The sequence below is a fragment of the Myodes glareolus genome, chromosome X (genome assembly GCF_982192425.1).
Source record: "Myodes glareolus chromosome X, mMyoGla1.1, whole genome shotgun sequence".
NCBI lineage: Eukaryota > Metazoa > Chordata > Mammalia > Rodentia > Cricetidae > Myodes > Myodes glareolus.
The window spans coordinates 88,769,657-88,785,086 of record NC_142053.1 but is presented as its reverse complement, the minus strand read 5'-3'; the positions used below and the strand labels follow the sequence as shown (position 1 = coordinate 88,785,086).

Genomic DNA, 15,430 nt, shown 5'->3' with positions numbered 1-15,430 from the left:
TAATTTAGTTGCTTACAAATAGAAGCTAAGTGCTAAGGTACTACTGCAGTAACATTATGTCTCTTCCTAGAAACCAAGTAGCCAAAAAAAGCACCTTGTCCAACTATAGATGAGGCAGGTTCATTACTCACAATACTATTACTATTACGTTGAAAGCCTGACATTAGCAGTATGTTCAGACCTCTGAGTGGATCATGTCCTTGGACAAGTGGCCGAATGAAATGGAACATGAGTTCTGTATGCCCAGTTAAGCTTAGCAACATACGTTAGGAGCAGCAAGAAGATGATTCAGATGGCATAACTTATCCAAATGATGGACAAAAGCTGAAAGTCACCAGGAGGTGGTGTGGGAGAATTATCTGTATTCTGTCAATCATATTTTAATAAAATGCTGATTGGCCAGGCAGGCAGTATAGGCAGGAAAGCCAGACAGGAAGTAGAGTGTGATTTCTCTTTGGGATTTGCCGGCTGTGGGGTACCGGGCGGGACGGAAACCCCAACAAGCCAGCCCCCTCATGCTACAAGGAGGTTGTGGCACATGTCTTTAATCCCAGTACCTAGGAGGCAGAGGCAGGTAGATCTCTGTGATTTCCAGGCTAGCCTGGTCTACTAAGCCAGTTTCAGGACAGTCAATAGACAGAACTACACAGAGAAACCCTGTCTTTAAAAACAAAAGAAGCCTTGAAAAAAAGAAGCTGAAAGTCTAGAAGTTGGAGGATAGGAGAGGCTTAGAGGATCTCATCTTGAACTCCAGACTCTTGAATAGAAAGAGAGACTATTCTCAAGCAGAGGGTAAGAACGGAAAAAGAAACACATTTCTGACATTAGATTTAAAAGTTTGCTGTATCGGCAGTACTATTGTTAAATGCTTCCTCTGCAATAAATATATTGTCAGTACTTCTACTGCATAATTTTGTATAGTTCTCTTAACAAAAGATTCAGGTAGGTGCTGTTAAGTCATTAGTTTACAAAAATATGGTCACCATAGCACAGAAAGCACAAGCCACCTGTTCCTAGACATTTATTAATAAATAAGAAGGGTCTAATTCCAACCAAGAAAAATAATTTCCAGAGCCAGGGGTCTTGGCCATATATACCCATTTCAGGAGTAGAAGTTCCAGAAAAGCAGAGTATAGTTTGGATGAAAAAGAAAATCTCCTAGACCCATCCTAAGCCATAAGCAATGACTTGAGGAGGTAGGGAGCCGTCTGTAAACTAATGGTAACATAACTGGTAGTTTCTCTTAGATAATCCATGGGAACAAATTTAAGGTTACATGGTGATATTGCTATATAAGAAGGAATTCATAGAGGCATTTATGCTACATAAAGAAAAATTCTGACCATAACGTGGTGGTGCATGGCTCATAATCCCAGCAGTGGGAAGATGAAACATGAGGATCATAAAATTAAGATCAGTCTGAATTACATAATTAAAATCAGAGCACATGCCTGGAGAAAGAGACGGAAAGAGAAGGAGAAGGAAGGAAGGAAGGTTGGAAGGAAGGACGGAAGGAAGGAAAACAAAAAGAAAGAGGAAAAAAAGAAAATTTAACCTCCATGCATCTTTAGATGGTCAAATAGAGCTCAATGGGTAATGTAATATAATGTCATATAAACAACAATGAATAATCAAAAGTGCTGAATTGGAAACTGGTTCAACATTATAATTCTAATTATCTACAGGATCCTTGATGGATCGCACCCTATATTTAAGCCTTCATTCCCTTGCCTTATATCTGTAACTGAGATGGGAAAGGGAATGATTAAACTTTTTCATATTATAGTAAAGGTTAAGTAATACCCAGTGATGAGGGAGAAGGGAAGAAAAGGTCATGGCAGTAGAGGGAAAGCGGCATGAATATAAAATGCCTAGGTCCCCTAAACGTCTTCAGCAGCTTTCAAACCAAGAACTCCAGGTTCTGAGTACTACACATAGATCTCTTCACATACGTCCATATGTTCCTTTCTTTGAAAATGGAAAGAGAGCTATAGATGCATTTTCTTTCCATTAGGTTTTGTACATGATAATTCATGGTGTCAGAAAAATACTGTCACCCCATTATTGTGTAACTCCATTTAAACTATTTATATAAATATGTGTATATGCATATGTTTTAGGAAGCTTCTACAGTAGTAGCTTTCCATATGACTTTTTTAAAAGCTTCAGTGCTAATTTTTCCTCCCCATACTAAGTCTACCCTTCTGTCCCAGCCCATATCACATATACTATTTCTTGCTTTGTTCCTAATTCCCCCTTTATATCACCTACACCCTACCTCCCCTCTATTGAAAGCTCACCCAATCAGTCCAGTATTGGGTTCCTGAATAATATAAGTATTCCTATTTAAACACATGTGTCTGAAGATTCAAAGCTAGCACCTTCATAAAGCAAGAGCACCCACTGTTTGTCTTTCTGGGTCTGGGCTACCTCACTCAGAATACTTCTAGCACCATGCATTTACCCGTAAATTTTATTTTCCTTCACAGCTAAAAAGCATTCTACTGTGTAAATGTAAGACATCTAGGCTGCTTCCATTTCCTGGTCATTGTGAATAGAGCAGCAATAAACATGAATAATCAGGTGACTCTGTAGTAGGATATAAAATCCTTTGGGTTATGCCCAAGAGCGGTATAGCTGGAGCATGTGGCAGATCTATTTTCAGTGTTTTGAAGAACATACACACTGATTTCCATAGTGGTTGTACCAGTTTGCACTCCCACCATCAGTGAATAAGTGTTTCCTTTCTCCATATTTATGCCAGAATCTGTTGTCGTTTTGTTCCTGTTGAACTTAACCATTCTGATTGGGTTAAGATGAAATCTCAGAGTAGTTTTAATTTGAATTTCCTTGATACTTAAGGTCATTGAACATTAAACACAAAATATTTATGAATCATTTGCATGTCTCCTTTTGAGAACAATCTGTTTAACTCCAAGCTTCAATTTTTAATTGGATTGTTTTCTTGGTGTTTAGGGTTCTTTTTTTCTTTAAGTTCTTTATACAGTCTAGATGATAACCCTCTGTCAGATGTGTAGGGAACTGCCCAAAGTGACTCCATTTTATACTAGCTTTAGCTAACTTCAGCGTATGCTTTGTTCAACACCTTCCCAGACCCTGCTATCCACATCCTGATGAGCAGAACCTTCTAATGTAACCTAAAGTTTGGGGAGATCCATGTTTTACAAGATGAAACAAATTACTTAATCAACTAAAGCTTTTGAAACCTTTGTTTCCTGGGCTACCTCTGGTATGATGTAATTGTTGGGGGATTTAGAACCCCTATCCTGTTTACTTTGGGGTCCAGAATCTTTTTCTGGTGTGAGTTTGCTCTAGAGCACTGACAAATAAAGGACTTTTAATCTGAGCTCACTGAGTGACACTTTGTCTCTGGTGTGGAAAACACATAGCTGGTAAAGATTTTTTTCTCAGTTCTGTAGATTGTCTCTTTACTTGCGTGATGGTGTCTGTTTTAGTTAGGGTTTCTATTGCTAAGACATAACACCATGATCAAAAAGCAACTTGGGGAGGAAAGGGTATATTTGGCTTATACATCCACAGCACTGTTCATTATTGAAGGAAGCCAGGACAGGAACTCAAACAGGACAGCATCCCAGAGGCAGGAGCTGATGCAGAGGCCATGGGGGGGGGTGCTGTTCACTGTCTTGCTCCCCCTAGCCTACTTTCTTATAGAACCTAGAACCACACCAGTTCAGGGGTAGCACCATCCACAATGGGCTGGGACCTCCCCCATCAATCACTAATTAAGAAAATGCCTTATAGCTGTATCTTATGGGGGAATTTTCTCAGTTAAGGTTCCTTCTTTTCAGATAGCTCTAGGTTGTGTGTCAAATTGACAGCAGACTAGCCAGCACAGTGTCCTTCACTATACAGAAGCTCTTTTGTTTCATGAGGTTCTATTAGTGAATTGTTAGTCTTAATGCCTGTGCTGCTGGATCCTCTTCAGAAAGTCCTTTCTAATGCCTATAAGGTGAAGGTTATAACCTATGTGTTTTCTCCTCGTACGGATGCAGGCTACTGGGCCTAATGTTGAGGACTTTAATCCATTTGGAGTGGAATTTTGTGAAGGGTAAGAGACAAGGATTTAATTTCATTCTTTTATATGTAGTAACCCAGTTTAATAAGCACCATTTGTTGAACATGCTGCCTTGCCTGCAATGTGTGCTTTTTTTTTGGCCCCTTTGTAAAAAGAAAATCAAGTGACTATAGGAATGCGGGCTGATTTGTGCATCTTCAATTATATTCCATTGATCACTGTGTCTATTTTATGCCAATAGCATGCTGTTTCTGTTATTATTGTTCTGTAGTTACAATTTAAAATCAGAGAAGGCGATACCTCTAGCAGTGTTTGTACTGTTCAAAATGTTTTTTGCTATCCTTCACTTTTTGTGTGTTTCCATATAAATTTTAAGATTTTTTTCAATTTTTCTAAAAAATTGCATTGGAATTTTGAAGAGGGTTTTATTGAAGTTGTAGATTGCTTTAGATAGGATGAACATTTCCACACTATTGATTCTATGGGTCTGTGAACAAGGAAGGTTTTTCTATTTTTTGTCATCTCGTTCAGTTTCTTTCTTTAAAGTTTTTTTTTCCACTTCCTTTTCAGAATTACCCCTCCAATTTTTGAGGCTATTGTGAATGGAATTATTTCCCTGATTTCATTATCGATATATTGTAAATAGGAAGGCCATTAATTTCTGAGTTAATTTTGTATGCTGTTTCTTTGATGAATATGTTTAACAGTTGTAGTTTTCTGGTGGAATCCTCGTGTTCTTCTGTGTATAGTAGCATCTACAAAGAAAGATATTTTGACTTCTTCCTTTTTTATTTGTATACTCTTTATCTCCTTCTTTTGTATTCTTGTTCTGAGATTCTAAGCACTATATCAAACAAGGGTGAAGAGAGTAGACAGTTGTCTTATTCCTGATTTTAGTGGAAATACTTTAACCTTTTTTCCTCTATCATGATATAGGTTGTGGACTTGTTGAATATTGTCATTATTACAGTGAGATATGCTTCCTTTATCCCTAGATTCACCAGGACTTTCATTATGAAGGGATACTGGATTTTGTCAAAGGACTTTCTGATGCCTAATAAGATGAGCATGTTATTTCTGTTCCTGAGTCTATGTGATAGATTACATTAATTGATTTATATATGTTGAACCATCCCTGAGTCTTTGGGATGAAGCCAACTTGGTCATTATAGGCCACTGTCATTGTTTTTTGTTACCATCCAGAAATTGTTGAGAATACCACATGCTTGATTCATAGAACATTGAAAGAAATAAAGCTAGTACTGACTCAGAGCCTCATCCCTTCTGGCTAGCTCTTATTATGGTATTGGAAAGTTATGTGTATGCTTCTGGGGCAGGGGGAATGAAATAATCCATCTTACCCAGCTTTAAACTCTGGCGGCTACATTTAAACCAGTCTGGCAAGATATGTCCACTGAAGCAAGAGTGGCACAAATATTATGGTGATAACCAGTTACTTACTGATTGGATTTAAGTTCCACAAGACTAAACTCATAACTGTTGTCATTAAAGGGGCCCAGAACCTAAGACTAGATAGGATTTAAGCCCTAGGGGGAGAATCTGGTACTATTATTCTGCTAAATGAGCAAACTAACTCCTTAAGATTTATAGTGATGCCCATATATTAGTACATCTCTTAATTCTTGTGTGTGTGTGTGTGTGTGTGTGTGTGTGTTGACATATGTGCCTGTCAGTATCAGCAGGTACTTTTGTATGCAAACACGCATAGAGGCCAGAGGTAGGGGTAGACATTAGGTATGTTTCCTCAATTGCTCCCATTTTTTTTTTTTTGAGGACTATCTCTTAGTAAACCTGAAGGTCATTGATTCAGCTAGGCCTGAAGGTCATTGACTAGGCTGACTAGCCAATGAGTTTCAGAGATCCACCTATCTTCCTGGACCCCACGATTGGCCAAGCCTGATACACCAGGATTTCAGACACACGGCACCATGCCCTGCTTTTTATATAGACTCTAGGGACTCAAACTTGGGTCCCTATGCTTGCTTGCACAGCAGGTGCGTTACTGAGTCATCTTGCCAGCCTCACATAATCCTTTTATGTCCCAACTTCCAGGAAAGCGAGATACCAAAGAAATCTAGAACTGAAAACAGAACACAACAAATAAAAAACAAGGAAAATTTATACAAATATATATATACATACATACATACATACATTTATTAGGTTTTCTTGGAGAGTGAGTTGGGGGCAGTACACATTCATGTGTATAGAGGACAGAGAACAAGCTGCCAAACTCAAATTGTTTATCTCATTTCACCATGTGGGTTCAAGTGATCAAACTCAGGTCATTCATTACACACAACAGTAAGCACCTTTACCAGCTGAGTCACCTTGCTTGCCAACTATTTACTTTTTGAATAAACCCATGCCTTGTAACACAGACCTCACCACTCATTACTAACAAGGTGTTTTGTATCCTATATAAAAACTGCCCTAATGAATGCTCTCCCCAGGCCATAGCCCAATGTCAGAACAAAGATTCTTTTTCTACACATTATCAAAGAAAAACAGACTGAATGACTTGAAATTGGTCCCCCGCAGGGAAAACAAAAACCGACCACAGGTTACTTAGAAACCCAGTCATGTGCCAGCAGAATCTTCTCAGCTCCCAGAGAAACAAGCCCAGGAAAGCAGGTAAAGATTTCTACAGCAAGATATGGGCACTGATATTCTCCATGATCTGATTCACTTAACCTGATCAATGGATGAGAAGGTACACTGGCTATTGTGTTGCTCTTATAAATCCAAATTCTCACTTCAAAAAGAAATGAAACCAAGAACACATATGTACAAGAATAGAATTCTAAAAAATGGGGGAGGCATATTTAACTGGAGAGAAGTTATACCTAATAACTCCTTACAGAAGCCAATGGCACATAGTTTCTATTTTCATATAACTAGAATATCACAACACAAAAAGCATTTTCACAAGACCCATTATACCCAGTTTACAAGAAGGAAGCCTGAGCCTTGAAGATGCATAGGAAGATGATTAAGCTGTTCAACTAATGACAGAACTGAGGCAAGAATTTTGGTTTCTCAGATTCTCCATGCTTTTTTATTTTAGCATGCTAACAAGTGTCTAGCTTGAACAGAACCACACAAAATACCCTTGATTATTCATCCTCGGACTTGAACGTTAACAAAAAAATGAGACATTCAGGTAGGAAATGGAGATTTCTCACTATGCCGGTCATCAGTTTAGCATGATGATATACAAAATCATACATTTGATACGTCGTTTGAAGGAAGTCTTCTTTATTATACTTTCTTTTTATTACATGCCACTTAACCTAGGTATCCATTTCTAAGATACTACTGAATCTCAGCTTTTAGTGAGTCTCGATAAATTGGGCAACTATTCTGCAATATACATATACATATACATACATACATATGTATCATCCCAGGAAACTGTCCATTCATAAGCCTACTTTAAAGGTACTAAAGTACTATGTCTATGTGCTACCTAGACCTAAACTAGACTCTAGATAGTCCTTCAGAGATAAACAAAAATAAAGGTCAATCATCCATCATCACTTATCATACCAGTAGGAATTCCTAACCCAAGCAGTATTGGCTTTCATAATACCATTCTACCATCAACTAAAACCAGTACAAAAGAACAGACGCAATTAATTCTATTTTTTGAGATCTACTAGAAAAGAACCTTTGTAATCATCATGGGATTCCTCAACAATAGCACAATGGTACTATAAATTTAAACACAATCAGAAATATTCATGAGAATTAAAAGGTCTATTTTGTAACCAATAAAACTATCAATCATTAAATAGCTTAACATCATTTCTTTAACTAACAGCAGTTAGTGTTGAGTAAAATTTGAAGCAGACATGGGATACTACCTTAAATACTCAAGGAATAAACACTGATATTGTAGAAAACACTAGAGTTCAATGTTATAGTTTATGCTCTGTCATTAACATTGCAGATCTGTATACTATCACTCTAAGCTTGTACTTTTGTTATTGAGAAAGTAGAAATTAGTCACATGTTACTAATATGAATTGAGATATATTCTACATATAATAAATATATTTTATAAAGCAAATAATAAAGCATTATTAATTTTATAGTGATATAGGATATTCTATAATATTTTTAATATACTGGAATATATGACATTTAATTTCACTTGTAACTTTTTACTTTTCCTTGTGACTACTTTTCAACTACATCTGTGTATTTTATTACATTATACTTTCTAGTAGAAACATAATAAACAACATTTTTACACACCAACTCCAACATAAAAGCACCTAGAGCAACGATTCTCAACATTCCTAATGCTGTGACCCTCTAATACAGTTCCTCATGTTGTGATGACCCCAACCATAAAATTATTTTTACTGCTACTTCATAACTGTAATTTTGTTATTGTTACTGTTATGAATCGTGATGCAAATACCCGATATTCAACCTCCAAAAGGATCAGAACCCACAGGTTTAGAACCACTGATCTAGGTGTTCTTTTAAAAAATTATAATTTTCTTATCTTTAAAGAAATTTATTAAGCTAGCTTGCATTTTAGTGGAATGTTTCTTTTATTTAGCATATAAAGTAACAGGTATTATTATAGTATTTTCATACATTCCTTATTCTCATAGGCACTCCTCCTCCAAGCCTCTCTTCTACTCTCTGCCCCAATATTCACCCTTCTACTTCCATACCACATGTATTCTACTACCTTGTTTTTCTTTTCAAAGCCCCCTTAAAAGCTCTTCTTCGTCTTGCATGGTCTCTTTTTTAGTTTCAGGAACTACACACATTCCCATTTATCTGAGTTTGGTTTATTTCACTTAACATAATGCTTCCTAGTTCTACCCATTTTCCTGCAAATTTCATTCTTATTTACAGTTAAATAAAATCTCATTCTGCAAATGCTTTCTTCCCATTTTCTTTATGGTTTCAGCTGTTGATAGACATTAAGGCTGGTTCTGTATTTTTAGCTATTCTGAATAGTGCAGCACACAACAGTGACGTGGATGTGCATACATCTTTGTGGTAGAAATGAGAGTGCTTTTGAAATCATGGTAGCTAATCTTTCACTATGAAAATATACTTTCGGGGGTGTATATGAGGATGTCTTCGAAAAAGTTCATGTGAGAAGAGGATATCCCATCCCCCCGAATGTAAGCAGCACCATGATATAGACTAGGCTCTTGGACTGAATACAAAAGAGAAAGTTAACTTAGCATCAGCATTAATCTTTCTCTGCTTTCTGACTGGTGACAATAGCTGTCTCAAGCTTCTGTTGCCATTCTGCCAACAATTTTCAACTAAAACAGACCTAGAGTCACCAGGGAAGAGGGGATCTCAACTTAAGAATTTTCTAGATTAAATTGGGATGCAGTCTTGTCTGTGAGGTATTTTATTAATTGCTAATTGATGTGGTGGGGGGCTGGCTCGCTGTGGGTGGAGTCATCACTAGACCATTGGGCCTGAGCTGCATAAGAAGACAAGGCGAGCAAGTCAGTAAGAAGCATTCTTCCATGATCTCTGCTTCAGTTCTTGCCTCCAAGTTCCTGCCATGAGATTTTTGTCCAGGTTTTTCTCAATGATGGCCTAACACTTACAAAATATCCTCCTTGATGTATTTTAGTCTGGTGTTGATTGCAGCAACAGAATGCAAATAAAAACACATGCCTTCCTTGTCATGATGGAGTAAATTCCCTCAAACTAGAAGCCTAAACAAACCAACTCTTGTTGCTTCTTGTCAGTTATTTGATCACAACTATAAAAACTAACACGGGTTACCCAGGATTAGATAGCAGTTCTATGTTTCGTTTTCAAGAAACAATAATACTCATTTCCATAGGGACTACACAAGGTCATACTACCAATCAGCATAAAGTTTTTCTTCCTCACATTCTTACCAGCATTTGTTGGGTTTTTGTTGTTGTTGTTGTTGTTGCTAGTGGTGGTAATGGTTGTGGTTGTGGTAGTGGTAGTGGTAGTGGTGGTAGTGGTGGTATGTGATGTTAGTTAGATTGTGGTGAGATTATATTTTAAAGTAGTCTTATTAATGACTTACATTTTCCTGATGGTTGAAAATGTTGAACATTTGGAAAAATTATTTATTGATTATTTTCATGTCTTCTTTGGAAAATTGTCTATTCAGACGATTATACAATAAATGAGGGGTGGCATTTCATTTGTATTCTGGGTTTTATTAATCTGTTCCTTTGTGATTCTATACAAAATGGCTACTGGGGATATGTGCCTGAAATCCCACTCATTTTAGCCGTGGTCTTAAAACCATCAGTGCTTGTTCATGGTTAGTTAGTCTCTAAACTTTGACCCTGATGCTAACTTCCCCAAGCCACCCTGATTTGTTCAGTGTTCCTTCTCATCCTTTGGTCTGTCTCCTTGAAAACAAAACATATTAATATTTCAGTGTGGTTTAATCATTCTTTTAAAGAAGAGAGGGTGGTCAACAGAAGAAGCACAAGCTCTGTGTGCATAGGGATCCACATCCGTTCTTAAGTCTTGTGGATATTGATGGGTTCATTTCACATACCCTAGGGATTGACTCGTCAACCAATAAAGCTGGACTGGGACACAGATAACACTTCAAGGTGTTAACAAAATAAGCCATATATGTAGATAGATATTTCATTAGAAAACACTCGGCATAGGTGATAAGAGGTGATTTTTATCTATTTCCCTACTTCAGGGTGGTGCCAACACCTAAATCCTATCAATCAGTTCACTGTGCTTTATAAGTTGTTATCCCCTGCAGGATAGATTTCCCTTTCAACTAATATGTCCAGTATTGATATATGGTAAAAAATGATCACAACTATACTTATGATGAATACTAAAATGTAAATAGTCATTTTTCAAGTACTTTATACTTGTCAAACTGTGCTAAATCTTTATTAGCATGTGTTAGCTCATTAAATTCTTAGAGAAAGTCTGTTGTGGTCCCTATGTTTCAGTGAAAACCTTGCCAAAAAATAAATAAAAAGTAAAAACATATTGGTAGGAACTAGTAAAGTTGCAATTCAAGTTAACTTCAATCCTTTGCTTCTTCCTTCAAAATACATGCCATAAGGCCAACCTTTAGGCAATTTGAGCTCCAAAATCCCAAGCCCCTCTAACCTTTTGTTTGATACCCAGAATACTTAAACCTTATCTTAGAGGAAACACCAACAATAAAGATGGTGATACAGCTTGCCATATGTGAGGCCCTGGGTTCCTCAGTACTGAAAAAAAATAAAGACCTTCTATTACATGAAGTGAAGTAAAACATAACCCTGGCAATGCTGAAGCATGCATGGGCAGCCCATTTATACTGAGTTTCGTGATCTGAGTTGATGAGGACGACGACTGACCAGGTCTCTTCCTCAAGGTACAAGTTCCACCAAGATACGAAGTCGGATTGCTGGATTCAGAGTCCAGTGTGTTAATCATTAAACCACAGGAGCTGGTGCAGGAGAGATGGCTCAGCCATTAAAGGCTAGACTTCCATTATATGCATGTATGAAATTCTCAAAAAATTTCTTTTTAAAAAATATAAAAGAAGAATATGGTATTCCAGAAGGAATTAACAGAAAGATATAGGTTATTTAGCAAGAGTGGCTATAACACACCCTCATAACTCTTTGCTATCTGTCTTCCCATAAAGAATTTTTTATTGTCTCTTTTCCATTGTGATATCCCCTGGCCAAAAAAAAAATGATTGTCAAGACCACTTTGCAGATGGGAGAAGCTGGCCCTTCCAATACTCAAAGAACAAATTCAAACTAACAACCTCAAGGAAAGCCATGATCTAGAACACATGGTCAGTTATAATCACCAACAGCAACCTGTTAAAAGGTGACCTAGTGGAAAAAGAGACCTTACAGAACAACGGTATTAATGTCCAGGTTCTTTATGGTAAAACATCAAACAATCCATAGACTTCCAAGCCTTTACTCATTTCCTGTTTCCATATATAGCATGTCTTAGATCCCAGCCATTTGATTTTGCTATAAGAAGTGAGACCTGAGATTAGTAAGCTTCAGCTCCTTGAGAACAGGGAATACACACTCTGACATTAACAGCTGAAGACTCTACCAGTCCATAATAGTGTTCATACTTCTTCCAAGGAGAGAAACAAAGAAAAAAGGAAAGAAGAAGAGTTGATATAGGAGAAAGAGAAGAGAATAAGCAAAAATGAAGAGTGGAAGAGATAAGAAGGATCTAGAAGAAAGGATCAAAAAGGGGATATAGAAAATAAAGAAAGTAGGTGGAGGAAAAGAAAAAGAAAAGGGAAAAATCACAGCTCTATAGGGGTTTGGGGGAAAAGACTTCAAAACTATCCAAGCCAAATCTAGAAAGATAAAGATCACACAAAGGAAGTGACTTAGAAAAGGTAAGCAGCAGAGAATGAACCAAAATAAACAAGAGATAGAAGAGAGGTCAAAAGATTAGAAAGGCAGAGATTTAAGAAAAGGGTAGGAGTGAAGCAAAAGAAGGAGATGAAGAGACAGAGAAGGAGAAAGAGAAAAAGAAATGAAAAGACAAAAGGAGAGAAAGGAATAGAGCAAAAGTGTGGGTCAGGAAAGCCAGGTTAGGCAGCCAATGAGAGAAGAGCAGAGTGAAGGTTGGCACTCACCCTCACAAAGCTGGCCGGAAACCATCCCTCCTCATCGTCGATCTGGCCCCACCACCAATCCTTGTTGGAAGCATCCAAGACTTTGATGACGTCGCCAGCTTTAAATGCCAACTCCCGGTTGGCCATGGTGACGTGATCCCATACTGCCTCAGCACTAACGATGGAATCTCCAGTGATCAGCTTAGGAGACAAAATGAGAATGTGTTCAGTCCATACATCTGACTAGTCTACTTGAGCATTCCCTCACCCCAATTACTCTACTTTAAATGGCAATGCTTACATGTTCCAGTGGTGAGATGTGGCGGTAAGGGGAAATGACACCAACATGCAAGCTATATTGGACTACAAGACAAACGATGCTGTCATTTCTCGATTAGCCAGTGCATGGAATAATCCAGCATGTGAATATGGACAAAGCATCATGCTTTCATCTATTTTCATGAACTCTTCTTCCCAACATGAATACAAACAAATAAACAAAGCTCTATACATATATCTCCTTGGTGCTTTAAAGCAGCTCTGGATCTTTCCATTGGAAAGGCTAGCATCCAATGACTAAAATAAAGTGCAGGCATATTTGTTTTCAATTTTTCATGTTCCTTTCCCTTTCCCCTCCTCCTTGAAACTGACCAATTGAGAGTTGGTAGCACACTATTTAACTCAACCATATGCCTTCCCATGTGATAAGGGAGTATTTCTTCAAAAACAACCAACCCCAGTCCTACAGTTCCTTCTCTCACCCATGCTCGATTCCATTTAGATAGATCATGGGTATGAAAGGAAGCAAAGCTTGCTTTGCTGTGCTGTGCACGATGAACTCAATTCTGGCTTAGATGCATAAAAATTTGTTCAGCTGGCCTGTGGTTAACTAGGGAGTCCGTGTTGGCTTCATTTGATAGATTAAAAAGAAACTGATAAAGAACCAAGACTAGAAACTAAAGATCACTCAGTAGTAAGGCAGAGGGTATTCACAGTCCTTGATCTTAACCTGGGTGACTGAATTTCATAGAAATCAGGACTGGGCTCCACACACCAGAGAGCAAACATCTATCCATTACCTCATGCACATGAACAAAAATACACATAGTCATGACACTCATTTAAGACGTAGATAAGGATGGAGTGGGAGTTAGGCCACTTCTCCTTGGCTACTGACCACGGTTTCATGTTTACTTTCCCCTGAACTCTTCCACCTTGTACATATTGGTCTCCCCAGCATTTGTAGAGGCACATTTTGGAATTAGAGAACATATGGCCTGCCTGGCAAAAAGACTCAAACACACTCTCTCCATACTCAATTACGGAACATGCCAATTTATAAATAAGTTTTTCCATGAGCCTATTTGAAGAAGAAATGTCTGCCTGAGGAAATCATAGTTCCACAATACCAAAGATAAAACATTTCAAGAACAGCAGAACTGTCATCTGAAGAATATTTAGCCTCTCCAACAGAGTGATCATCTAATGCATTGTCCAGAGAATGAATGCTACAGTCCAATCAGAAAATGAATATACAGAACACTGCACACATATGAACACATACATATGTATATACATTGTTTTCATGACTTGGTTAAGGTATACTAATATCCTAGGCCATGTCTAAGACATACTTCTTTGCTCAGGAGTCTAACCTCTATGGTTTCCACAGAAAGCTAGGCACAGGAAAATCTCAGTATGGAAATACCTACCAGGACCTTTTCTAATGTATTTTCAATACCTTGTGCTTCATTATTTACAAACGGTTTTCTCACCCAGCATAAAGCACACTCTGTACTAAAGGAGCTGGGTTTCACTATTGGCCATATTTTAAAAATGAGAAGACTGAGGTTCAATGAAATAAACTTGTTTTTCAGCCAGTAACAATGAATAAATTACCGAAACAGGTCTTTAGGCCTCAGAAGCATCAAACCATACTACTAATATGGGCTCACTTATACTAAACTTAAAGAATGTTATCATAAAAACGGATGGCCTTAAGGAACTCTGAGGAAGGCGATTTTAATCTCCTCTCTAACAAGATTCACTTTTATGTTGATCTTGTTTTCTTCCAAAGAAAAATAATCAATTTCTGCTAGTTCTGGTCTCAGTGAAGAAAAAGAATTGCTAGTCATTGGTTTTTATAGTTTGAATGTGGGATGCCCCACACAGGTTCATGTGTTTTAGAACTTTATCTCAGTTGGTAGTGCTGTTTTAAGGAATTTATAGAATCTTTGTGACATCAGACCTAGATGAAGGTTACAGGTCACTTGAGGCAGACCTTGAAAATTAAACACACTTCTAATGAAAACCCAAGCTCTCCATATACTGATGTGCCAAGATAAGAACAAACTGCTATATGCTCCTGCTGCTATAGAAAGAGACAACCCAGCATCCATGCCTTCCTTGCCAAGATAGACTATATCCTTAAAAACCATTCACCAAAATACATTTCTCCCTTACTTTGTTTCTGTCAAGTATTACATCAAAGTGATGTGAAAAGTAGTCTCAGTAAAATAAATATTTATAGATAAGGACTAAAGATGGGTCCCAGCTGAGTGTTGTTAAATAAGCACAATAAACCCAGATAGACCAAATCTAGAGGATCATGAGTGTTTATGGTTTGAACTATATTCCCAGATTCTGATCAAGTGACTACAGTTTGTTAGCTTTGAATATCAGCCCTCTGTTCAGGACACCATCTATAAAAACAAAATTCAAATGCAGATATAGCCTTTCCCTAGAGAATC

At 37.6% G+C, this 15,430-nt stretch overlaps 1 protein-coding gene across 15 annotated transcripts in view; it reads right to left on the bottom strand.

Moving 5' to 3' along the window:
* The window catches only part of Arhgef9 (Cdc42 guanine nucleotide exchange factor 9), a 311,302-nt gene that overhangs the window by 85,986 nt on the left and 209,886 nt on the right, over nucleotides 1–15,430 (bottom strand). For 11 of the 15 annotated variants that reach the window (XM_048417886.3, XM_048417873.3, XM_087903201.1 and 8 more), the window contains one exon: nucleotides 12,702–12,881. The exons of 3 other annotated variants lie outside the window; for them this stretch is intronic. In XM_048417886.3, coding sequence (XP_048273843.1) covers nucleotides 12,702–12,827 — 126 coding nt within the window. In that variant the 5' untranslated portion in view covers nucleotides 12,828–12,881. Of the gene's footprint in view, nucleotides 1–12,701; nucleotides 12,882–15,430 lie in introns of those variants that run through there. One more of the 15 variants, XM_048417884.3, reaches the window with a different exon arrangement.